Source organism: Tachyglossus aculeatus, chromosome 2 (genome assembly GCF_015852505.1).
Source record: "Tachyglossus aculeatus isolate mTacAcu1 chromosome 2, mTacAcu1.pri, whole genome shotgun sequence".
Lineage (NCBI taxonomy): Eukaryota > Metazoa > Chordata > Mammalia > Monotremata > Tachyglossidae > Tachyglossus > Tachyglossus aculeatus.
This window is the reverse complement of record NC_052067.1, coordinates 7,028,985-7,056,751: the sequence shown is the minus strand read 5'-3', so window position 1 is coordinate 7,056,751 and position 27,767 is coordinate 7,028,985. Positions and strand designations below refer to the sequence as shown.

At 42.3% G+C, this 27,767-nt stretch overlaps 1 protein-coding gene across 2 annotated transcripts in view; it reads left to right on the top strand.

Moving 5' to 3' along the window:
- Positions 1–27,767, top strand: part of DGKB (diacylglycerol kinase beta) — a 690,045-nt gene that overhangs the window by 491,693 nt on the left and 170,585 nt on the right. For both annotated transcript variants that reach the window (XM_038767652.1, XM_038767643.1), the window contains 2 exons: positions 9,883–9,973; positions 18,845–19,040. In XM_038767652.1, coding sequence (XP_038623580.1) covers positions 9,883–9,973; positions 18,845–19,040 — 287 coding nt within the window. The remainder of the gene's footprint in view (positions 1–9,882; positions 9,974–18,844; positions 19,041–27,767) is intronic.

Below are 27,767 nucleotides of genomic sequence, written 5' to 3'. Positions count from 1 at the left end.
AAAAAAAAAAAAAGCCAGGAAAGGAGATTCAGAGTTTATAGCACATTTTCTGGAATCTTATTTTCTTTAACTCTGTTAATTCAATTATTTTATAATTAATTATAGACTGCCTATAATATATCTGTATCTATAAATATATATATATACAGATCTGATGTTCTTTAATTACAATCAAGTATAATTAATTTTATATATTATAAAATGCCTTAAGTATACATATATATTATTTGTATACTTAAATTTAAGGAATATATATATATATTCCTTAAATTTGAGGCATTTGAGATTGCCATCCTACTGAGAATTCTGGTATAGGCTTTGAGGTTGTGGATTCAAATGCTGCCAATAATCATACCCAGTCCAATTGTGAACTCCTTGGGCAGGGAATATTTCTACCACCTCTGTTGTATTGTACTTTCCCATTCATCCAATCAATCAATCAATCAGTCAATCGTATTTATTGAGTGCTTACTGTGTGCAGAGCACTGTACTAAGCGCTTGGGAAGGATAAGTTGGCAACATCTAGAGATGGTCCCTACCCAACAGTGGGCTCACAGTCTAGAAGGGGGAGACAGACAACAAAACAAAACATATTAACAAAATAAAATAACTAGAATAAATATGTACAAGTAAAATAAATGACTAAATAGAGTAATAAAAATGAGCATGGGCCTGGGTAACAAGGGATCTGTATTCTAATCCCCGCTTCACCACGTGCCTGCTGTGGGGCCTTGAGGCAAGTCACTTAACTTCTCTGTTCCTCAGTTTCCCTACCTGTAAAATGGGGACTAAAATCTTTATCCTTCCCCTTAGGCACGGAGCTTTATGACGAACAGGGACTGGGTCTGATCCAATTGCATTTCTAGACTGTGAGGCCGTTATTGGGTAGGAATCGCCTCCATCTGTTGCCAAATTGTACTTTCCAATTGTTTAGTCCAGTGCTCTGCACACAGTAAGCACTCAATAAATACGACTGAATGAATTCTATCTACCATAATGCTCAGTACAAAATAGATGCTTTACAGAGGTCACAATCACTACCATTTTTCTCATGTACTCAATCCGAGAGCTGAAAAGGTGTGAATGAACGACTCTCTCTGGGATGTGGGGAAGGAGAGACAGTGTTTTCAGCTGTCAGCTGTACTTACTGGTGCTTACCGCATACAGAGCACTGTACTGAGCGCTTGGGAGAATACAATATAATAATGAGCAGACACGTAACGGTGCACACTCTTGAGTCCTTTGCCTAGCAGTGCATCCTCACAGTTAAGGGGGTATTTTGTCCCCTCGCCCCATAAACCCCCTTCTCCTATAATGAGGGGGTCACATTCTTAAAGAACCTGTCCTGAAGAAAAACGAGGATTGGGTCTACCAAATCTAATGTATTCTCTCAGTGCTTAGTATAGTGCTCTGCACATAGAGCACTGAGAAGCACCACTGAGAAGCAGCATGGCTCAGTGGAAAGAGCACAGGCTTTGGAGTCAGAGGTCATGGGTTCAAATCCCCCTCCGCCAGCTGTCAGCTGTGTGACTCTGGGCAAGTCACTTCACTTCTCTGTGCCTCACTTACCTCATCTGTAAAATGGGGACTCTCTTCCATGCTACTGCTGCCCAGCATAGGTGAATTTTGACTTGTAACAGATGCTCTGCCACTCGGCCACTGGCCAACCTAGGAATGGAATGGGTGGGCCTCTGCTTGATTCTCCTTCCCATAGCCGACACCGGTAGAGGACTGGAAACTCTCCAGGTGTGACCCTTAAAGGAGTTCACAAACTCCTCGGTATAATAATAAAATAATAATAATAATAATAATAATAATAATAATAATGGCATTTGTTAAGCGCCTACTATGTGCAAAGCACTGTTCTACGCGCTGGTACCCTATAGGGCTTTTATTACCAAAGCACTCTCACATTAATTAAGAAAAGCAGCATGGCAGAGTGAATAGGACATGGGCCTGTACATATTTATTATTCTATTTACTTTATTAATGATGTGTATATATCTATAATTCTATTTATCTATTTCGATGGTATTGATGCCTGCTTGCTTGTTTTGTTTCATTGTCTGTCTCCCCCCTTCTAGTCGGTGAGCCCTTTGTTAGGTAGGGATTGTCTCTATCTGTTGCCGAATTGTACTTTCCAAGTGCTTAGTACAGTGCTCTGCACACAGTAAGCGCTCAATAATACGATTGAATGAATAAATGAATGATTATTTTCCCAGCTCTACCACTTGTCTGCTGTGTGACCTTGGGCAAGTCACTTCACTGTTCTGAGTCTCAGTTACCTCATCGGTAAAATGGGGATTGAGACAGTGAGCCTCATATGGGACAGGGGCTGTGTCCAACCCAATTTGCTAGTATCGAGCCCAGGTTAGAGAGGAACATATAAAAGGAACATTTGGATCAATTATTGTATTTTATTTATTTCTGTTAATGTCTGTCTCCCCCTCTAGACTGTAAACTCGTTGCGGGCACGGAATGTGTCTGTTTATTGTTACGTTGTACTCTCCCAAACATTCAGTACAGTGCTTTACACTGTATGTGCTCAATAATAATAATAATAATAATGATAATGGCATTTGTTAAGTGATTACTATGTACAAAGCACTGTTCTAAGCGCTGGATGAAGACGATTGACTATCCAAGATGGATCCAATCACCTACACCATTAATAGCAAAACTTGGCCGTTGTCTCAATAATAAGAACATTATCTGAAAAATAGTGACTGAGTTAAAACTAAGTTTCAACCACCTTGTATGCTTCAGAGTTTTGAGAGGAGCTGAAAACAAACGAAGAGGTTACATTATCTTCTTTGTGGAGTATCTAACAGATGCCTCACACTATGTGGGATACACATAGACACTTTATTCCTTCTTTATCATTTTACATCTGACTCACTAACCTTCCTAATCAAAAACACCATGTAAGCACTAAGATATACAGACACGGCTAATCATTTGCAATGTGTATCTGGGAATTAAATTCCCATCTATTATGTGGTAACTAGCATAACTGAAAAAAATAAAGACCAGTTTGTGTTTAGGAAAGAGTCCTTGATATTTGTACATTTCTTTACTGAAGTGTGAAAGAACTGAAATTATATGGTCCAAGAGAAAATGCTTTGTAAATGTAAAATATGCCTTCCACCCTCAGCTTAACATGAATGCACCTGGGAGACACATGCTTGGAATGTTAAATGGAGACAGAGAGGTTTACAATTAGAGCAATTGAACTACTGTTTAATGAAGATATGCACCAAAATACTGTAATTGCAGGAGAGCTCAAACCTGAGTTATCTTAATAGCTTGGTACTTATTCCTAGACTCACTGTACATCCAATAAGGCTTCTCTTTGTCTTACAAATCCACTGTGAGCTGAAACTTGAAGGAAAAAAAAATTCCCCCTCAGTCAAATCAGTGGGTAGGGACCGTCTCTATATGTTGCCGATTTGTACTTCCCAACCGCTTAGTACAGTGCTCTGCATACAGTAAGTGTTCAGTAAATACGATTGAATGAATTGAATGAATGAATCAGATTTTTTTCTTGTCCTTGGGCAAATAACAACAACAACCACGAACAGAGAAGCAGCATGGCCTATTAGATAGCGTGGCTTAGTGGAAAGAGCACGGGCTTTGGAGTCAGAGGTTAGGGGTTCAAATCCCGGCTCTGCCAATTGTCAGCTGTGTGACTTCGGGCAAGTCACTTAACTTCTCTGTGCCTCGGTTACCTCATCTGTAAAATGGGGGCAGAGACTGTGAGCTCCCCGTGGGACAACCTGACCACCTTGTAGCCTCCCCAGCGCTTAGAACAGTGCTTTGCACATAGTAAGCGCTTAATAAATTCCATCATTATTATTAGATAGAACACAAGCCAGAGTGTCAAAATGACCTGACTTCTAATCCTTGCTCCTCCCCTTGTCTGCCGTGTGACCTTGGATAAGTCACTTCAGTTCTCTGTGCCTCAGTTTTCTCATACATAAAATGGGGATTAAGAATGTGAGCCTCGTGTGGGACAGGGACTGTGTCCAACTTGATTAGCTTGTATCCACCCCAGGGCTTAATACAGTTCCTGGCACATAGTATGTGCTTAACAAATATAATAATAATAATAATAGTAATAATAATGGTTAAGCACGAGCCTGTTGTTGGGTAAGGACTGTCTCTAAGTGTTGCTGAATTGTACTTTCCAAGTGCTTATTACAGTGCTCTGCACAAAGTAAGCGCTCAATAAATACAATTGAATGAACAAATACCACATACCTATCACTATACTAAGTGGCGGAGTTGATGCAATAATCAGGTTGGACATAGTTCCTGTCCCATATGGGACTCCCAGTCTAAATAAAATGAAGACTGGGCAAACAATTCCCATTTTACGACTAAGGAAACTGAGACACAGAGAAGTGAAGTGACTTGGCCAAGGTCACCCAAGAGGCAGAGTCAGAATAAGAACCCAGGTCCTCTGACTCCCAGCCCCATGTTCTTCCCGTGAGAGGCCACACTGTTTCTCTTCCAATGCACCCAATAAAAGTAGAAGGTGAAAGCAGCGTGGCTCAATGGAAAGAGCTCAAGCTTGGGTGTCAGAGAACATGGCTTCTAATCTGGGCTCCGCCACTTTTCAGCTGTTTGACCTTGGACAAGTCACTTCACTTCTCTGTGCCTCAGCTACCTCATCTGTAAAATGGGTATTAAGACTGTGAGCCCCCCATGGGACAACCTGGTGACTTTGTAACCTCCCCAGTGCTTAGAATAGTGCAATGCACATAGCAAGTGCTTAATAAATGCCATTATTATTATTATTATTATTATTCTCTGTGCTTCAGTGACCTCATCTGTAAAATGAGGATGAAGACTGTTAGCCCCACGTGGGACACCCTGATTACCCTGTATCTACCCCAGCGCTTAGAAAAGTGCTTGTCACATAGTAAGAGCTTAAGAAATACCATTATTATCATTATTATATATGCCTTCTACATTCCCACTCTCCAAAGACAGTTGGGCATTTGGTTTAAAAGCTTTTTATCTGTCCTGAGTAGTGCAAATTTGATTGACTCTCAGTTCTCCGGGCACAGATTGCCGGTTTACCCCAATGCCTAGGACATTTGAAGGCACATTCATTCATTTATTCATTCAATCATATTTATTCATTCAATCATATTCATTCATTCAATCATTCCATTTATTCAATCATATTTGTTGAGTGCTTAATGTGTGCAGAGCACTGTGCTAAGCACGTGGGAAGTACAAATCAGCAACATATAGCACATCTCCTCCAAGAGGGCTTTCCAGACTCAGTTTTCCTCAGTTTTCCTCATCTCCCACTCCCTTCTGTGTTACCCTGACTACCTTTGCTCTTCCCCAATCCCACGTCACTTATGTGTATCTCTGTAATTTTATTTATTTGTATTGATGTCTGTCTCCTCCTCAAGACAGTGAGATTGTTTTGGGCAGGTATTGTCACTGTTTATTGTTGTATTGTTTTTTCCCAAGCACTTGGTGCAGTGCTCTGCACACAGTAAATGCCTAATAAATAAGATTGAATGAATGAGTGCTTGATAACTAGGAAGTGCTTTATAGATTCTATTATCATCAGAGGCTGTTTGCTAAAAAGAAAGGGAACAGCATATAGCTTAAATAATAATAATAATGGTAATACTGATAATAATGACAATAATAAGAATAACAACGACATTTGTTAAGTGCTTACTATTTGCCAAGCACTGTACTATACATTAGGGAAGGTAGAATTAGGCGAGAAGCAGTATGGCATAGCGGAAGGAGCATGGGCTTGGGAGTCAGAGGTGGTGGGTTCTAATCCCGGCTCCGCCGCTTGTCAGCTGTGTGACTTTGGGGAAGTCACACAGCTTGGCTCACTTTTGGCTTCAAGGCTGTCCATCACCTCGCCCCCTCCTATCTCACCTCCCTTCTCTCCTTCTCCATCGCAGCCTGCACCCTCCTCTCCTCTGCCGCCGCTAACCTCCTCACTGTACCTCGTTCTCACCTGTCCCACCATCGACCCCCGGCCCACGTCCTCCCCCTGGCCTGGAATGCCCTCCCTCCGCACATCCGCCAAGCTAGCTCTCTTCCTCCCTTCAAAGCCCTACTAAGAGCTCACCTCCTCCAGAAGGCCTTCCCAAACTGAGCCCTCTTTTTCCTCTCCTCCTCCCCAGCCCCCGCATCCAACTTCCTTCCCCTCCCCACAACACTTATATATGTTAGTATAGATTCATTACTCTATTTATTTTACTTGTACATATTTACTATTATATTTATTTTGTTAATGATGTGCATATGGCTTTAATTCTATTTGTTCTGACGATTTTGACACCTGTCTCCATGCTTTGTTTTGCTGTCTGTCTCCCCCTTCTAGACTGTGAGCCCGTTGTTGGATAGGGGCCGTCTCTATATGTTGCTGACTTGTACTTCCCAAGCACTTAGTACAGTGCTCTGCATACAGTAAGCGCTCAATAAGTATGATTGAATGAATGAGTGAATGAATGAAAGTCACTTAACTTCTCTGTGCTTGTTACCTCATCTGTAAAATGGGTACAAAGACTGTGAGGCCCACGTGGGACAACCTGATTACCTTGTATCTACCCCAGTGCTTAGAACAGTATTTGGCACATAGTAAGTGCTTAACCAATACTATCATTATTATTAGAATTCAGACTCTGTCCCTGCCCCACATGGGGCTTACAGTGCAAGGGGGAGTGAGAACTGGTATTGATTCCCTATTTTACAGATGAATAAGCTGTGGTACAGAAATGCTAAGTGATGTACACAGGGTCATGCAGTAGACAAGTGGCAGAACCTGGATTAGAACCCAGGCCCTCTGATTCCTAGGCTCATGTGCTTTCCACTAGGCTGTACTGCTTAGGAACCTAGCCGGTATAGCTTTGAGAAATGGTTGGGCTAGTGATAGTAGAGATGATGGTTGGAAAGAATGCCTGTGATAAACCCTCCTGAGAAGCATTTTTTCCCAGTGGAAAGAGCCCAGGTCCCGGCTCCACCATTTGTCTGCCGGGTGACCTTGGGCAAATCACTTCACATCTCTGGGCCTCAGTTATCTCATCTGTAAAATGGGGAATAAGACTGTGAGCCCCATGTGGGGACAGGGACTCTGCCCAACCTGATTTGCTTGTTAAGAGCTTACTATGTGCCATACACTACTCTAAGCATTAGGTTAGATACCAAGTAATCAAGTTGGACACAGTCCATATCCCACATGGAGCTCACAGTCTTAAACCCTATTTTATGGAGGAGGGAACTCTGTAAAACAAAGGAGGGAACTCTGCGACACAGGGAAGTGACGTGTCTTAACCAAGGTCATGCAGCAAACAACAAACAAACAAAAAAACTCCTCTAATGCTAAACCTTCTCACTGGTACCTCACTCATGTCTATCTCACCATTTTCCTCTCACCCACACCCTGCCCCTGACCTGGAATGCCCTCCCTCCTCATATCCGACAGACAATGACTCTTCCCAGCTTCAAAGCCTTATTGAAGGTACATAATAATAATAATAATAATAATAATAATAATAATAATGGTATTTGTTAAGCACTTCTATGTGCAAAGCACTGTTCTAAGCTCTGGGGAGGTTACAAGGTGATCAGGTTGTCCCACGGGGGGGCTCATAGTTTTAATACCCATTTTACAGATGAGGTAACTGAGGCACAGAAAGTTAAGTGACTTGCCCAAAGTCACACAGCTGACAGTTGGTGGAGTTGGGATTTGAACCCATGACCTCTGACTCCAAGGCCAGGTCTGAGGCCTTCCCTGACTAAGCCCTCCTTTCTTCTTCTCCGGCTCCCTTCTGTACCGCCCTGATTTGCTCCTTTTATTCATCCCCCTTCCCGTCCCCGCAGCACTTATGAACATATCTGTTATTTATTTATTTATATTAATGTCCATCTCCCTCCAAGACTGTAAGCTCATTGTGGGCAGGCAATATGTCTGTTTATTGTTGTACTGCACTCTCCCAAGTGCTTAGTACAGTGCTATGCACATGGGAAGCACTCAATAAATATGACTGACTCACTGACTGATCAGTGGCGCAGCCAGGATCTGAACCCAGGTCCTTTTGATGCTCGGGTCAATGCTCTATCCGCTAGGCCAGGGATAGTAGTCAACATTGCAATGCTTGCAGATTCAATTGTAGGGGGAGTGGCGGGGAGGGATTCCTATACCTCTCTCTCCCTTCAGAGGACAAGATATCTGGTTCTGTATTCTCTTCATTGTCTAAAGGCTTAATTTGAGATTTGAATGAATAAAAATTGTGTCTTTTGAAGGATGGTTTCCTTTCCCAGTTTCAGGCAGCTATGAATTGAGCCTGTCTCTACAAAATTCCATTTAATTTTCCAAAACTGAATAGCATAATGGGATGAATTTTCCCCAACAGACTGAGGAACAGGTGTTCTGCAGGATGAAATTGAGAGGAGTGTACCAACCCCTGCCTCTTGACACCCCCCCTTTTTTTTTCTTTTCCTCCTCTCCCCTTGCATTATCCTCTTACCCACCTCACATTCTAGTCATAGTAGTATTTATTGAGTGCCCACTGGGTGCAATACCCTGAGCTAAATGCTGGGGAAATTCCAGACAAGAAAAGCCCACAAGGGGCTTGTGTTCTAACAGAAGAGACCAGTTGAAACATATTTACAATAGAGCACTGGAATAAAGAGTTGAATGTACAGTTGACTAGATGTCTTTGCGTTAGTGCTGTGTGGGTATAAACAGTGGTGATAATAAGAATAATAATGATGGCATTTGTTAAGCGCTTACTATGTGCACAGCACTGTTCTAAGCGCTGGGAGGGATACAAGGTGATCAGGTTGTCCCACGGGGGGGGCTCACAGTCTTAATCCCCATTTTACAGATGAGGTAACTGAGGCTCAGAGAAGTTAAGTGAGTTGCCCAAGGTCACACAGCAAACGTGTGGCGGAGCTGGGATTAGAACCCATGACCCCTGGCTCCCAAGCCCGTGCTCTTTCCACTGAGCCACGCTGCGTCTCTATAGCATGTAGCATAGCATGTAGTATGCTATGTGTGATAGCATGTAGTATTTTCTTTCTGAGTGCCCAGCACTGCAGAGTGCAGTGCAGTGTAGTGTTTGGCACATAGTTAGTGCTTAACAAGTATTATTATTGTCGTGAGCTCTCAATAAATATCACTGATGATGATGATAATGATGAAATAATTTTATAGATCATTATAGAGTCAAACTAACTTGGAATTATGGAAAATAATTGCAAATAACATCTTCCTCTCTGCCTCAGTTGTCTTATTTTCATCGGACCTTTTCACATGGGTTTATTTTACACCTCATATCTAATTATGAGATGCAAACATCCATGCAACTTATCTCTGAAAACGATAATGTTAACATGTCTTAATATTGTGTCTATCTAAAGCCAGACAGGTTTTCTCTGTCTATCCACCAGCAGTGGTGATTTGAGTCTTGTCTGTCCACATCAGTAGGTAATCCAGTTCTTTTCTTCGTTAAAGAGCTCTCAGAGAGGTGGTTGAATGTGAAATCAAAGGGTCTAAGGCAGGAGAGAGGAATAATAAGTGGCAAAGTGACATACAAAATTGATCATTCCAGAGAAAGAAAAGTCAAAGGTGCACTTGAACCTGTCAGTTCAAAATGCATTTCTGTTCTCCCTTTAGGGGCTATCTTACAACTTGACACCAACATTTAAGCTCTGAAAATTATGCCCTCATCTATTTCAGCTTGGGTGTCTCACATTCTCAAGCCTTCCCCATTACTTATGATGGAAGGCAAGTTATCCTATGTTTTCGAGCCTTTTCTGATCCTGATACTGCCTAAGCCGCTTCTTCTTCTTCTTCTTTTTTTTTTTTTTTGTTTTGTTTTCTGATTTCAGAATGAAGAACAAATTTTGGTATTTTGAGTTTGGCACTTCGGAGACTTTCTCAGCCACCTGCAAGAAGCTGCATGAATCCATAGAAATAGAAGTAAGGAAAATGAATTCCGTCCTACACTCGAGTTGGGCCGCTAATAGGAGAACCGCAGAGTACAGAGAGAGAGATCCTCAATAAGGTGGCAGGCACCCAGTTTTGACCCAGGATTCTGAAATGTTATTTTTATCCTCTTTATCGGTACAAAGTCTGTTGGGTGATTAGTAAAGTACTAATGCACTGTAAGAGGGCCAATAGGTGAAGTTAACATTAGAAATCAGTAGGGAAGGTATAGGCTCTCTGCTGTGGAAAGAAAAATGTAAGGTAAAATGAAAGACACTTGGAAGGTGGGCGAAAAATGCTGCAAGATGCCCCAGAAAACTTATTATTTCCAGGTCTCAAGATTTTATAACCTTTTTCAACCCATTGCCTTCCCTTTTCTTGGAGCACATTGTAGACATCTTTGTATTACCCAGAAAATGAGTGGAAAAATCCAAAAAAGAGCAGAGTTAGTCAGAAGAAAGGCACTATCGAAAGACATGGAAAAAGTAGGTTAGCTCATAGGGAGGAAGTGATACCCGGGGCAGAGAATATTTTGGAGAACAGTAATACAAGGAAATGGATTTGTTTATTCTGGTGGGGTTGGTACAGCAAAATTGAAGAAGGGAAATAGATGATGGACACCATTTTGGAAGATAGTTATGTCATGAAGTTAAATTATTCTGATGGGAGAAAGGTGGGAATGAGGAGGTGAAAGACGATGAATGCCATTTTGGAGGATATTCTTATCGATGGATGTGGTTCGGTAAGGGGAATAGAGAGGGGATAGAGAGGCGAAAGAGGTAGTGGATTCCATTTTGGAGGATAGTTATGGCAGGAATGGATTTGTTCTGATTGAAAGAGGGAGGGAAGAAGGACGTGAAAGAGAGTGGACCCCCAAGATAGAAAAAAAAAACAGGAAATAATCTAAATGAAAAGTGTTAAAAATGATTAAATCGATATTGGCTATTAGGGAGCCATGGGATTGGGTCAGGGGTTTATGTATGATTAACATGGAGCAGCCGAAGGGCCAGGGATTTTCAAGAAGAAGTAACAAGTAATTCAAGATTGGACTCAATCTCCGGCTCCCCATCGCTAGATCTTTCCTGTCCTTCACTCCACAGGTGTCTCTATAATAATAATAATAATAATGGTATTTGTTAAGTGTTTACTATGTGCCAAGCACTATTCTAAGCACTGATACAAGGTAATCAGGTTGTCCCACACGGGGCTCACAGTCTTAATCCCAATTTAACATATGAGGGAACTGAGGCATAGAGAAGTTAAATGACTTGCCCAAAGTCACACAGCTGACAAGTGGCAGAGCTAGGATTAGAACCCATGACCTCTGACTCCCAAGCCCACACTTTTTCCACTAAGCCATACTGCTTCTCTATGCCCACCCATTACACACTCCTTCCCAAACCAGGCCATGGCTCTCTTCTGTTCCTTCCTTCCTTCCTTCCTTCCTTCCTTCCTTCCTTCCTTCCTCCCTTCCTCCCTCCCTCCCTCCCTTCCTCCCTTCCTTCCTCCCTCCCCTCCTCTCTTCCTCCCTTCCTCTCTTCCTCCCTTCCTCCCTTTCCTCCTCACTTCCTTCTTTTCCCTCTCTCCCCCTAGCCCCCTGGAGGCACACAATCTACAATAAGGGTTGGGAAGTTAGTGATGGAAAAACAAGGAAAGAATGAGTACCCAAAGAATAAACAACATGAAACCACAAAGTCTCCTTTGAGATCCATTTGAAACGTGGCCACAACTCACTAGGTGAGCCCCACCTTTCCCAGATAACAGGGGAAGATTTCTTCATTTCCCTCTCATCCAGTCTCCAAGTTTGACTAATTTTGGAAAAAGACTGTTACATTCATTCAGTTGTATTTATTAAGCACTTACTGTGTGCAGAGCACTGTACTAAGCGCTTAGGAAGTACAAGTCGGCAAAATATAGAGACGGTCCCTACCCAACAACGGGCTCACAGTCTAGTTACGTCTTCCTACATATTTATTCAGCACTTAATATATGCCTAGCACTGTGCTAAGTGTTCCAGTAGTTAAAGGACAATCAAATGGGATATAGTCTCTGCTTCACATTAGAGGCTTCAGTCTAAGAGGGAAGGAGACCCAATATCATCTCCACATTTTATAGGTAAGGAAAACTAAGGTCAGTGATTTGCCCAAAGTCACACAGCAGATCTGTGGCAGATATGGATTAGAATCTGGGTCATCAGATTCTTAGTTCCACACTCTATTCCTCTAGAACATGCTACTTTCTAGAAGCAACATTAACCCAGTCTATGAGGCATTTTTCCCTACTCCTTTTTTTCTTCCATCATCTTGTTCCTGTCTTTTTTTCTAACATGTCTCCTTGATTTTTCTTCCTCCCCTCCATCTCATTTTAGACCTGAGTTTTCTTTCTTCCTTTCATGATGTTCCTCTCGGGTGTGTTGCTGGCAGTAGCCACCATCTTTCCAACAACTGTGGAACACCAAACAATCCAGCAGTTCAATTCCAAAGTGTTTTTGAGATAAGCCATGGCTCACTTTTAGGGAATAGACCTCAAACTACATTAGAACAGTGCTCCGCACACAGTAAGTGCTTAATAAATGCCATTATTATTATTACTATTATTATATGAGACACAGCATGGCCTGATGGATAGAGCTAAGGACCTGAACTCTGATCCCACTCCTCTATTTGTCTGCTATGTGAACTTGGGCAAGTCACTTCACTCTCTATGCCTCAGCTATCTCATCTGTTAAATGGGCATTAAGACTGTGATCCCCTTGTGGGGACAGGGACTGTGTCCAACCCAATTTTCTTGTGTATCTAACCCAATGCTTAGTTCAGTGCCTGGCACAGAGTAAGCGCTTAACAAATACCCACTTTATTGTCAGAACTATTTTAGAAAATGTGGAGGAAGAAGAGATATTATCCCGGCACGATAGCAAAACAGTAAGGCTCACTAGCAATATTGGAGCACATCACACAAACATTAGAGAAGCAGCATGGCTCAGTGGAAAGAGCCTGGGCTTTGGAGTCAGAGGTCATGGGTTCAAATCCTGGCTCCGCCAATTGTCAGCTGTGTGACCTTGGGCAAGTCACAACTTCTCCGTGACTCAGTTCCCTCATTTGTAAAGGGGGGATTAAGACTGTGAGCCCCCCGTGGGACAGGCTGATCACCTTGTAACCTCCCCTGTGCTTAGAACAGTGCATTGCACATAGTAAGCACTTAATAAATGCCATTATAAATAAATAAATAAATTAGACTGTGATGTTAGAATTATCTGTATTTAATAAGTACGGTATTAGGAACTTATTAAGTGCTAAGCACTGATCACAACACCGAGGTTGAGGATAGGCTCAATCTCTTACCCTCATGGGGGTCATAATCCAAGAGCTTGGATTTTCATCTCATTATCCAGATGAGGACATTGAGGTCCAGATAGTTGAAGTGACTTGCTCAAGTTCTCACAATAAGGCAGTAGCAAAACTGAGTATAGAACCCAAGTCTCCTGGCTCCCTTCCCCATGATATTTCCAGTAGATCAAGCTACTTCCCAGTAGTCATGGCTGTTGATTTTTCTCTAGATTTATTTATTTATTTATTTATTTATTTATTTATTTATTTAGATTTGTATTTATCTTTAGAGAAGCAGTGTGGCTCAGTGGAAAGAGCATGGGATTTGGAGTCAGAGGTCATTGGTTCAAATCCCAGCTCTGCCGCTTGTCAGCTGTGTGACTTTGGGCAAGTCACTTAACTTCTCTGTGCCCCAGTTGCCTCATGTGGAAAGTGGGGATGAAGACTGCGAGCCCCTCCATGGGACAACCTGATCACCTTGTATCCCCCCAGTGCTTAAAACAGTGCTTTGCACATAGTAAGCGCTTAATAAATGCCATTATTATTATTATTTTGTTTTTTTCATTTTTCATTGTGGTTATTTTTAAGTTAGTTTGGATTTATTGTGTAAATGACTGCCCTATCTGGTATGACCTCTGGAATGACCCCAACTTAACATCTTGTTCCATTCCATGAATAAAATATGAAGAGCATATTTAAGCATAAGACCAAGTTTTGATGGAATCCACCCCCCCTAAAATAAATTCTGCCCACTGACCAGATAATACGTAGGTCCCATTCTAAGGAAGATTTTGGTTTTGTTTCTTACCCTTAATTGCTTTGCTTATTCACACCGGTATCTCTTTGTGGACTTTTCCTTTTCCTCTGAAATACTCAGTGAATCTGAAATTCCGAAGTCCAGCTCTAGCACCTGTGTGTATGTTCTAGTAAAACAACATATGCAGAAGAAGATAAACAGTCTTCTCTCTCTCTGGTTTTACTTGTCACCAGAATGAATTGTTCAGGTGTGCAAATGCAGGCAAAAAGCAGATATGGCACCATGCCAATTCACTCTTTTAGCTGTCACTGAAGTCTATAGTATGTTAAGAAGCTGCTTTTCTGACGGCCGCGTAATAGTCGAGATTTATTGGCTGGCCTGAATGGTCAGCACGGCAAACTTTTACGTACTGTGCCTCCGCAGCTAATTTTAAGAAATCATAAATCTGCAAAGAGAAGCAAAATAATGTCTGATGTTGAATCGATGCTTGTTTATATTTCACAGCCCTCGCCTCCTCTCTCAATTCCAAGCTCTCGACGACTCCGTCCTATGCCTGGTCTCCTTCAAAAATAGTACTAGAAGTTTCGAGGCTATTAGGCATAATGTTAAAGCAAACAAAGGAACGTAACCTAGTGTTGAGAAATAATGGAAACAATCCATTAGTCCGCAGCAGCGTATTTAACCTCTTTGCCCAGTCTCCAAGAGGCCGAGATGTTCTTCAGAGTCCTCTATTCCTCATCCTGTGGAACTTTAGGAAATTTTCCATGCTCCCTGCAAGGCCATCTTCTCCATTCCCCAAAGTTTCAGAAGGTAGAGTCTGCGGAAGGAAGTGGCCCACATCAAAAAATAAAATAAAATAATTGTACTGATGTTTTTAACCTTCCCCTCTGACTCCATTTAGATAGTGGTGAAAACCTACCGGTCATGTTTCGTGGAAACTCCTTCTCTGCAGATGAACAAAAGAATCCTTCTTTACGGATTCTGAAAGTAACTCATCACAGTGGGATTCTGAGGCCTAGTCAAATAATTGTCTTAGTGTACTACCTGCTGTGTTCAATATTGAGTGAAAATGGAAGCCAGGCATCTGAACCATCCTATTTCACAATTCTTCTGTTATTTAAATAATTCCAGTCAGTTTGGGGGACGCCAGACCTTTATAAATTAACAGCAGGGAAATACCAAAGGTGTCAGATTGCATATTTATCATCTTTTTCGTGTAATACTTAAATATGTATTAAGAAGTGACTGACATAAATTAGGCAGATTTCAGAAGCCACAGGCCGTAGCTTGGAAAGGACCCCCTTCTGCTTGACATTTCATCCTTGTCAAAGATCAAATTATTTTAATTTAGGCTGCAAATTATAAGGAATGAAGACTTCTTTGTGGGAATTCCCTGTGGTAATCTGACTTTTGTTGTTACTGCTGCTTGTCAGTGTGCAAAAGATATAATATGCATGCAAATAAGGTTAAAAAATATGTACTATCTAATTATCCAGCCAGTACATTCCACTTGAAGACAGTGGGAGTCTTGACACACAGTATGTGTTTGATTCATTGAGGCCTGCGGGGTATTTACACAAGATTACTTTTAATTATGAAATTAATATCTGTTTATCTAGCATGTATAGCAGTAAGTGAGTATACACATGAGCAGAATTTTTTAGTAAAATAAATCAACTTAATTTAATATCTTAAAAATGGAGGGAAATCAGCCCTGGCTCAGGAGGACAGAAAAAAAAAATTCCGTGGAGATCTTTGTTTCATCCACTGGATGGAAACTTGGCTCTTTTGCTGAGATTTGTTTTCCTCATTCCCCAGCTGCTTCAAAACATCCGACTGCATTGTCCACTTTTCTCTCTGTGGCCATTTTCTGGCTGCTCTAGCTTTCTGGTACAGCCCTGGGCCGAAGCATTACAGTGACAGATTTCTCTCAATATCCAAAAGTCATTCCTGCCATGAGAAATAATGTTATCTGGGAAACACCAGTGAGATCTTTTTGCAAAATGATTTAACAGATTGTATGATACTGCGCTAGTATTCTTCCTCTCCCTTTGAACTCAGAGAACCATGAAACCACCCATTGTTCTTTCTATTTACCCACTTTGCTGGTGTGTCTGTGTCAGAGGGCTTGGGTTAGATAAATCCATCCAGGCACATTGATAAACTGTCGGTGGGGTTTTGAAGAACAAAGGCCTCAGACTCCTTAGACATTCAAGTAAATTGCCTTGCTTGCTTGCTTAACTTCAGGTTCTCATACCCTTTAAAACTATAAAATGTGATGCTGATAATTTAGCTGACAATCTCAAACCTGGTGAGACCCTCAAACAGCAAGAACTCTCTGCGGGCAACTAATAGTAATTATTAAGCAATGGGTACAGAGTATTGTCATAAATCCTTGGAAGAGTAGACTAGAGTCGATAAACATGATCCCTGTCCTCGAGGAGCTTTCGGTCTAGTGGTTCTTCTAAAACATTTACATAATTCATATTTTATTTCAAAGTACCACTCAGATATTAGCCAGCACATAGTCCATTCATTCATTCATTCAATCGTATTTATTGAGTGCTTACTGTGTGCAGAGCACTGTACTAAGCGCTTGAGAAGTACAGGTTGGCAACATATAGAGACGGTCCCTACCCAACAACGGGCTCATAGTCCAGTGCTCTGAATCCAGAAGTAACGCAGTAAATTAGTTAACAACTTAAGAAGAGTTTACAAAGTCAAAAATTAAAAATACTGAACCCGTTTTAGAGATCAGGATTGCTGAGTTAACCCAAAGTGTCAGTAAGATTCCAGTGATTGACCAGTTTTGGGAGGTTGTGCGAAGCCCATTCTCCACTGAGGTTACTAAAGACTGTTACTGTAAGCACCCTGAGGGCAAGGATCATGTCTACCAATTGTATTTTGCTCTCCCAAGACTTTAGCACAGTGCTCTGCAAAAGGTAAGGGCTCAGTAAATACCACTGATTGATTTAAACCAAAACTGCACTGCCCCCTCCATTCACGACATTGAAAAGCCATATATACCTGTGAAAGACAGAAAATAATATTAATAATGATATTTGTTAAGCATTTACTTTGTGCCAGGCACTGTACTAAGTGCTGGGGTGGATACAAGCAAAATGAGTTGGACACAGCCCCTAGACCATATGGGCCTCACAGTCTCAATCTCCGTTTTACAAATGAGGGAACTGAGGCACAGAGAAGTGGAGTGACTTGTCCACGGTCAAATAGCAGACAAGTGGCAGAGCCAGGATTAGAACCCATAATAATAATAATAATAATGATAACATTTATTAAGCACTTATTATGTGCAAAGCACTGTTCTAAGCACTGGGGAGGTTACAAGGTGATCAGGTTGTCCCACGGGGGGCTCACAATCTTAATTCCCATTTTACAGATGAGGTAACTGAGGCACAGAGAAGTCAAGTGACTTGCTCAAAGTCACACAGCGGCCAATTGGCAGAGCCGGGATTCGAACCCATGAACTCTGACTCCAAAGACTGGGCTCTTTCCACTGAGCCGCGCGGCTTCCCCATGACCTTCTGATTCCCAGGCCCGTGCTCTATCCGCTATGCAACACTGTTTCTCTAAAGCTACTCACCAGCTGGATTTTTATTCAACAGCCCCAGATATTTTAAATATTAGTCTCGACCTCCCAGTACTGAAACATTTGTTGTGCCAGGTGAGAATTTGGAGATATTATGCTGACACGGATTTCTTAATACTGATAATAGTGATAAATTGACTCTAGAATCTGTGGAACAGAGACTGTATCTTAACTATAGTAGTAGTAGTAGTAGTAATAGTATTTATAAAGTGCTTACTGTGTGCAGAACACTGCACTAAACTCTGGGAAAAGATTGCATTGGTGACACAGTACCTGGGTTTCAAAGACTTCTTAACCTAAGAAAAAACGGAGAGAAGGAATTAACAGATAAATAAGGAAACATGAAACAATGAAACACTGCAGTCACATAAAAGATACCTACCATGGTACTTAGCCACAGTGTTTTATTCATACTGAGCCCATAATAAATACCATAACTATTTATCCAGAACATTTTATTTTTCCCAAGGCATTTTCAGATCGATGACTTCATTCTTTTCCTAACAACATCCCTGTCAAAGATGGAGAAGAAGCAAGTATCATTATTATCCCCATCATCCCATGATAAAATGAGCCACAGAGAAGTTAAAATGGCTTTCCCAAGTTAAGTGACTTCTACCCAGCAGAGAGAATTCAGCCCAGAATCCAGGTTTTCCAGCTTCCAGACATTGTACCTTCTCTGATAGATATCACTGTCAATTCTGAAAAAAGTGTCTCTTTCACCAGCAATATTTAGATTACCGGTGACTACCAGGGATGTCAGTCTGTTTTATTTCTATTCCTTCTTTATCGTTCCCCTACATGGCTTTCATTTCCCCCATCCTTGATCACCTTTCTCATTTCCTTCTCATCCTTCCTTTTATTCTTTCTGTGCCACTGATTGAATCTTTAGTGTCTTTCTTAGTCCTTCCCTGGCTTATTTCCACAGTGGCTTATAATCCGAAATGCCAGTGGTTTACCAAAGAGTTTCCAGGGAGATCTGATTTTATACAACAGAGATGCCCACCTCAAAGGCTCACATCTGAAATCACTAACAGAGCTCAACCTTTCACTTATCCAAGAATGAGAAGTTTGCTAACGATAAAGAAGGAGGCCAATGGAAGAGGAAAAAGAGGAAAAGCAAATTTTGAAATCCTGATCTTCTTTCTCTCTCCTGCTTTTCCACTGAACAGTGTGATGGAGTTCAAATAGACCTGATGAACGTTTCTCTGGAAGGAATTGCCATTTTGAATATCCCAAGCATGCACGGTGGGTCAAATCTATGGGGAGAGACCAAGAAGAGACGCAGTCACCGTCGAACTGAAAAGAAGAGATCTGACAAAAGAGCAACCGTCACTGATGCCAAGGAGTTAAAGTTTGCCAGTCAAGGTAAATGACATCACTTCTCTTCACTCTATCACCTCATAAACTTCACTTCACAGGAGCAGCGTGGCTCAGTGGAACGAGCATGGGTTTGGGAGTCAGAGGCCATGGGTTCTAATGCTGACTCCGCCACTTGTCCGCTGTGTGACCTTGGGCAAGTCACTTAGCTTCTCTGAGCCTCAGTTTCCTCATCTGGAAAATGGGGATTGAGACTGTGAGCCCCATGTGGGACAACCTGATCACCTTGTATCCCCCCCAGCGCTTAGAACAGTGCTTAACAAATGTTGTCATCATCATTATTATTATTATAAACCCCAGTATTTCCTCAACTGAGGTTTTCAGTGCTTGAAAATCATCAAAACCACCTTTCTCTCCATTTGTATGCTTCGCGTTACCTGAAAAGTATACGTGATCATAGAGAATTAAGGTCAAAAAAATTTGAAATGTGGGGTATATTTGCTTAAATCAACCTTCGTTTCTTTATTCTCTCCATTATTCTTTCCCTACTAAACAAGATTATGCCTATGTAGAAATCATATCTAGATTTGATCAGCTGGATAACATTGGGGATTATTCTACTGAGACTTTATTTGTCAAAGATTATTTTAACCATTTCTTTAAAGGGAATTGGGCAGAGCATATCAGAAATACGATCTGTCTCCAAATGGCAGTGCCAATCAGAAATTACCTTCCAAAGTCAAAATCATCGTTTTCCCATTGCTGCGGCATTTCTGAACGCTTCAAACACTATCCTGCCACAAATCTATTTGAAGCAATTCCAGTGGGATTATAGTGAGAAGTCATCTTTTAGGAAAATTATGCTGATAGTAGATTACTCCCCTCTCAGGGTCACACCTGGAGAATTTCCAGTACTCTACCAGTCTCAACTATAGGAGGGAGAGTCAAGCTGAGGCTTATCCATTCCATTCCTGGCCAGTGGCTAGCGAGTGGAAGGGAATCTGCTATAATTCAAAACTCATCCGCGCTGGGCAGCAGCGACATTGGGAGAGAGTCAAGGGCGGAGACTCAGGTTGGCTGCACAGAAGGAGGCAATGGTAAACCATTTCCGGATTTTCCCCATGAAAACTGTATGGCTCCACTATCAGAATGATTGCAGATGGAGTTGGGACATTCTGGAAGGGATAGGTCCAAGGCATCTCTACGGGTCGGAGACGACTCGACGGCCTAAGACCAGTAGACTCCTGGTAGCCACCCAGCCCTATGTGGAAAGTCTCTTGCCACTGGAAGAGACGTTGTTACTCGAAATTAGGACCTGTCTGGATTTGCACTCGACTCGGGGAGCTGCAGGGGACCCTGGAGATAAATAACCAGCTCATAAAGAGCTTGTATCTGTCACCCTTGCAGACAGATGAGAAGACACTGGTTCAAGAGAGGTTAATCTCCAGAGAGGTTCTTGTCTCTGTGGACCCCTGGTGCAGTAGCGAGACCAGATCATTTAGCGAGAGGTAGGACGTGTGCTACTATTCTTCAGATGTACATACAATGACAAGGAATAGGTCCAAAGAAGCTGGGGTGAAAGTAAGATGGAAGAACTCCAGTTTTCTTTGTAGGAAAGGTAAGTGACCGTCTGAGTTTCGTTTCACGTCTCTGAATACTGCCTAGAATCTCTGGGACAGATCTCTGGGGGAAGCATTTATAGCTCATCCGTTAACCTTACTCAACTTCAGGGCAAGACCCAGTTAAAAGAAGTTTGCCGAAAGGGACAGGAGGGTGTGTTCCGATTTCCTCATCGAAGCTGGGTCCTGGCGTGAAGATGAAAGCATTAGTTCTGACTGAAGAAACAGCATCTCCGGAGTGGAGAAACAGTGTATCCTAGTGGAAAGAGCACGAGCTGGGAGTCAGTGGACCTGGCTTCTAATCTTGACTATACCAGTTGCCTGCTGAGTGACCTTGGGCTGGTCACTTAACTTCTCTGGGCTTCGGTTTCCTCCTCTGTAAAATGGACATTAAGGCTGTGAGTCTTATGTGGGATGGGGACTGTGTCCAACCTGATTTTCTTGTATCTGCCCCAGTGCTTAGAACAGTGTCTAGCACATAGTAAGCACTTAAAAAATACCAGTATTATTGTTATTATTATTATTACAGTAAACAGAGTTAGGAGACACATTTCCTGGCCACAACGAGCTTACAGTCTAGAGGCTGAAAAAACCTATGATAGTATCTTCCTGGCTTGTTAGCTCTCTAAAGCCTGTTCCCACCCAGTCCCCATTCCTGCTAAAATCCCTGCCCTCTTATTGCCCCTGTGCTCAAAAGGAAAAATTGGTACTGACAGCCATAGCTAGTATCAGATGGGATTCTTTTCCACTGCTGCCTGTGTTGCTTCCTCAATTTCTCCTTGAATTTTCTTATCGAGAGGACGTGATTGGGGAATGAAACTTGTTCATAGCTTCGGAATGTCACCTTCCCTGAGGGGAGAAGCAGAGAAACAGCATGGCCTAGTGGAAAGAGCACAGGTCTGGGAGTTAGAGGTCCTGGGTTCTAATCCTGCCTCCACCACTTGATGCCGTGTGATCCTGGGCAAGTCACTTTACTTCTGTGTCTCAGTTTCCTCAACTGTAAAATAGGGACCCATTGCCTTTTCTCCCCACTACTTAGACTGCGAGCCCCATATCAAATGGGAACTATAATAATGATGGCATTTATTAAGCGCTTACTATGTGCAAAGCACTGTTCTAAGCGCTGGACTATGACCGACCTGGTGACGCCAGTGATTAGAACGGTGTTTAGCACTAAGTGTTTAATACATGCCATAACCATTATTATCAATTACATCTATTCATTCATTCATTCAATTGTATTTATTTAGTGCTTACTGTGTGCAGAGCACTATACTAAGCTCTTGGGACGTACAAATCAGCAACATATAGAGACGGTCCCTACCCAACAACGGGCTCACAGTTTAGAAGGAGGAGACAGACAACAAAACAAAATGAGTAGACAGGTGTCAATGCCATCAGAATAAATGAATTATAGCTTTATACTCATCATTAATAAAATAAATAGAGTAATAAATATGTACAGCTATACACAAGTGCTGTGGGGAGGGGAACGGGCTAGGGTTGTGGGGGGGATAGTGAGGGGAGGAGGAGGAGAGGAAAAGGGGCATGCCAGGCCAGAGGTAGGACGTGGGCCAGGGGTCGACGGCTGGACGGGCGAGAACGAGGCCCAGTGAGGAGGTTAATGGCAGAGGATCAGAGGGTGTGGGCTGGGCTCTAGAAGGAGAGAAGGGAGGTGAGGTAGGAGGGGGCAAGTTGATGGAGAGCCTTGAAGCCGAGAATGAGGAGTTTTTGCTTGATTTGCAGGTTGACAGGCAACGACATGAGATTTTTGAGGAGGGGAGTGACATGCCCAGAGCATTTCTGTACAAAGATAATCCGGGCAGCAGAGTGAAGTGTAGACTGAAGCAGGGAGAGACAGGAGGATGGGAGATGAGAAACGACGCTGATGCAGTAATCCAGATGGGCTAGGATGAGAGATTGAACCAGCAAGGTAGCGGTTTGGATGGAGAGGAAAGGGCAGATCTTGGCGATGTCGTGGAGGTGAGACCGGCAGATTTTGGTGATGAATTGGATGTGTGGGGTGAATGAGAGAGCAGAGTCGAGGATGACACCAAGGTGCGGGCTTGTGAGACAAGAAGGATGGGAGTGCCGTCAACAGTGACGGGAAAGTCAGGGAGAGGACAGGGTTTGGGAGGGAAGATAAGGAGCTCAGTCTTGGACATGTTGAGATTTAGTTGGCGGGCAAACATCCAGATGGAGAGGTCCTGAAGGCAGGAGGAGATACGAGCCTGGAAGGAGGGAGAGAGAACAGGGGTGCAAATGTAGATCTGGGTGTCATCAGCGTAGAGATGATAGTTGAAGCACTTAGCATGTAGAAAATAGTCAGGACACTGGCCTGTTATGTTGGGAAGACCAGGGCAACTAATTTAGTTCTGCATGAGAATCCCAAACTGCCACTCATTAGGAGTGACTTCCTGAAGGAGAACAGTGAAAAGAAAATAGAACTGGACCCATTTAAATTGATCGTACCACAGGTGGTTTTGTAAGGAGGCAAATGTCTATTTCATCACACCGCTCAGTCAACATTTTAAGCTTAGTGTGAAAGGGAAAAGCAATATGGTGAGGTGACCCAATATAGACCAGACTGGATCTTGATGCCCTGTCAAGAATGATGACTCACAAGAAATAAGCAGTAGCCTGATATTGGGAATTGTATTTGTGAGAAAACCCAAGATGCAGCTATTGGCTGGAGTCTTTCAAATAGACCTAGGTTACTGAATGGTGAATTGGACAAATGCTTCCAAGATGTGCTTATGCTTTTCTGAGATCATGAATTTTTGTTTTTTATTAAGTTAGATTACTTAGTCATTTTTAATGAAATTTTGAAGGCTTGAGAGATCCCTGGTAGGGAAGATGGACTCTTATAACTCAAAATGCCAAATTTCTATACTTCAACACAACCTGTTTTCCATTTTAAAGAATTAATCTTGACAGACCATCTTTTCAAATACATGCTTCTTCTCAGTCAGTGAGTCACCTCGAAGAGCTGAATGACACTTTTCATTAGATTTAATATCTTTCATCTTCAGGGAGGCACTTTCCCCATTATTTATGTATTTTTGCCAGTCGTCATTTGCGGAGAGTTTATCTGTGCAACACACGGCACAAAGCACTGGGATAACATCCAAGGATATTTCTCTGTTCACTGTGCCTAGGTCAGAGAAGCAGTATCCATAGTGGATAGAGCATGGGCCCTGGGATTCGGAAGGATCTGGGTTCTAATCCCAGCTCCGTCACTTGTCTGTTGTGTGACCTTGGGCAAGTCACTTCACTTCTCTGGCCCTCAGTTCCCTCATCTGTAAAATGGGGATTAAGTGTGCGAGCCCCATGTGGGACAGGGACTGAATCCAACCTGATGGACTTGTATCTACCGCAATCCCTAGAAGAACACTCGACACATAGTAGACTATAAGCTTGTGGGCAGAGAATGTGTTGGCTTATTGCAAATAAACACAGTAAACATGCAATAAATACAATTGAATGAATAAATTGATGAACAAGTACCATATTGTAATTATATAATTATAATTATGAGAAGCAGCATGGCTTAGTGGAAAGATGCCGGGCTTGGGAGTCAGAGGTCGTGGGTTCGATTCCCGGCTCTGCCACTTGTCTGCTGTGTGACTTTGGGCAAATCACTTCACTTCTCTGTGCCTCAATTACCTCATCTGTAAAATGGGGACTAAGACTGTTAGCCCCACGTGGAACAACCTTGTATCTACCCCAGTGCTTAGAACAGTGCTTGGCACATAGTAAGCACTTAACAAATACCATTATTATTATCATTATTATTATACCATATTATTATTATTATTATTATTATTATTATTATCAGGGATGACTCATATTCCAAAATAACAGAGGAAGGAGAGGTGGGAACTGTAAATTTTTTGTGGACAGGGAACTTCTCTACCAACTCTGTTATATTCTACTTTCCCAAGTGCTGAGTACAGTGCTCTGCACACAGCGAGTGCTCAAAAATATGAATAACAACAACAAAACAGCAATAACAACAAGAAAAGCCACCACACTTCACTGCTGAGCTGTGTGACATTGGACAAGACATTTAACCTCTCGGGGCCTCAGTGACCTCATCTATTTCCAACATGATTAGCTTGTATTTACACTTAGAACAGTGTAGATCTAAGAGAATTTATTTTCTTAGCCTGGAGGCTTAAGAAGCAGCATGGCTTAGTGGAAAGAGCCCCAGTTTGGGAGTCAGAGGTCATGGGTTCTAATCCCATCTCTGCCACTTGTCTGCTGTGTGACCTCGGATGCATCACTTAACCTCTCTGTGCCTCAGTTACCTCATTTGTAAAAATGGGGATTAAGACTGTGAGCCCCACGTGGGACAATCTGGTTACCTTGTATCTACCCCAGCGCTTAGAACAGTACTTGGTACATAGTAAGCACTTAACAAATGCCATCATTGTTATTATTTTACTATTATTATTAAACCAAGAGATGAGCTGGAGAAGGGCAGAGAATAACAGAGCCAGGAGAAACCCAGGCTTGTCCTTGATAAAATACATTGAGTGTCAGATTATCGAAGGCTCAATATTGAGATAATAATAATAACTATAATAACTGTGGTGTTTGTTAAGCACTTACTAGGTGCCCGGCACTGTTCTAAGAAGTGGGGTGGATTCAAGCAAATTGGGTTGGACACAGTCCCTGTCCCACAAGGGGCTCACAATCTTCAACCTATTACTTAAATCTATTACTCTATTTATTTATGTATTTTACTTGCACATGTTTATTCTATTTATTTTATTTTGTTAATATGTTTTGTTTTGTTCTCTGTCTCCCCCTACTAAACTGGGAGCCCACTGTTGGGTAGGGACTGTCTCTATATGTTGCCAACTTGTACTTCCCAAGCGCTTAGTACAGTGCTCTGCACACAGCAAGCACTCAATAAATATGATTGAATGACTGAACGGAACCCCATTTTACAGCCGAGGGAACTGAGGCACAGAGAAGTGATGTGACAGAGCAGATAAGTGGCGGAGGCGGGATTGGAACCCAGATCCTTCTGACTGCCAAGCCCATGCTCTATCCACTAGGCCACTCTGCTTCTCAGTGACCGTGGACCGGGCTATGGCCAGGCTGGGTTGTACCAAAAAGGTCAGTCTCCAAGACCCACACAACCCAATCTGTTTGTCACAGATCCCTCTCCTCTTTCTACTCACCCCTCTCTTCCCTTCCCCTTCTCCCCTCCTCCCTTTCCCCATCTCCCCTCCCTCTCCTTTGTCTCCATCCCCCTTCCCCGCCCTCTTCTCTCCCCTCCCGCGCACCCATCGGTTCACAGCCTTTTGTTAATGATGTGCATATAGCTATAATTCTATTTATTCTGACGATTTTGACACCTGCCTCCATGTTTTGTTTTGTTGCCTGTCTCCCCCTTCTAGACTGTGAGCCCGTTGTTGGGCAGGGACTGTGTCTATATCATCATCAATCGTATTTACTGAGCGCTTACTATGTGCAGAGCACTGTACTATATGTTGCCGACTATATAGACTATATAGACTACCTGTCTATATGTTGCCGACTTGTACTTCCCAAGTGCTTAGTACAGTGCTCTGCACTCAGGAAGCGCTCAATAAATATGATTTAATGAACGAATGCTGCCTAACCGCTGGTTTTAGCCATCATCTTTGCTGAGCGACGACGCCACAGGATTAGCCAACAAGCCATTACTTCAAGTGGGATTAACAGTGTATTTTTCAAATTAAGCCGTCGGGTGTCCATTTTAGGCGGCATCCGTCAGCTGCAGTTCATACCAACCATTTCTCAAGTTTCCTCCTCTATGGATGCCACTGAATTGGAAGGTGACAGCCAGTTAAAATTAGCCCGAAAAACCCCCAAATGGATAAGCAGGACTATTTTCTGAGCCTCCTCAGCTTCTCCGCGGAAGTTCAAATCTTGATGAACAGCTTGCAGGGATTCTAATTATTGTATATTAGGGTGTAAAAATAACAATCTCATTTTCCCATTTTATTTCCAAAGCAGAGGCAATTATCATTGTATTTTACCTTTTGCAGAGCTGAGAGATTGCTCCTCTCCGAGAGATATTCATTAAAAGAGAGTAATTACGGTATATTTCACAGATTGGCACAAAGAAAATGTGTCTTTGAACAATTCCATTTCCCTTAACAGTTGTTCATTTCATACTGGAAGACAGGTCTATTAAGTATCTTCCATCCTTTTTAAACATGTCAAAGCTAACGATTAGTAATGCCGAGATTAGTAAATCTGATTCTGGTTAAATGAAAGAACAGGTTGCCACTATTTGCCGAACTTTGTATTCCTGGGAACTAAGCATAAACAGGACAAACAAGGGATTCCGAAGAGATTGATTAAAAAGACATTAACAGTGTGCACTCATTTGTCTGCACGGAGATTTACATGCTCGTTTCCTCTGACAGGTAGGAAGGCCAGTGAGCAGTGGCAATTTCCAGAGCGATTGTCAGATGTGTTGGAGGAAGAGCAAGTGGGTATATTCATTCATGCTTTATTCAATCGTATTTATTGAGCTCTTATTGTGTGCAGAGCACTGTATTAAGTATTTGGGAAGTACAAGTCGTCAACATATAGAGGCGATCCCTACCCAACAACGGGCTTACAGTCTAGAAGGGGGAGACAGATGACAAAACAAAACATATGTCCAGAGGACTTTAATATATTCTCTTCCGGCATCAGAAGCAGCATGGGTCAGTGAGAAGCAGCGTGGCTCAGAGGAAAGAGCCCAGGCTTTGAAGTCAGAGATCATGGGTTCAAATTCCGGCTCTGCCAACTGTCAGCTGTGTGACTTTGGGCAAGTCACTTAACTTCTCTGGGCCTCAGTTCCCTCATCTGTAAAATGGGGATGAAAACTGTGAGCCCCCCGTGGGACAACCTGATCACTTTGTAACCTCTCCAGCACTTAGAACAGTGCTTTGCACATAGTAAGCGCTTAACAAATACCACCATTATTATTATTATTCTGGATTCTCTGACCTTCAGATGTGTGGCTTCCAGTTAAAGACCTCCTCAGACATAAAGGTATAATGAACTTAGAGGGATTTTCCATTTCTAATTATTCTGATTTCTGGGAGCCTGGGATCATTTCACCTGTGAAGATTGGGAATTAGGTATTAGAAAAGAGGATAAGAGA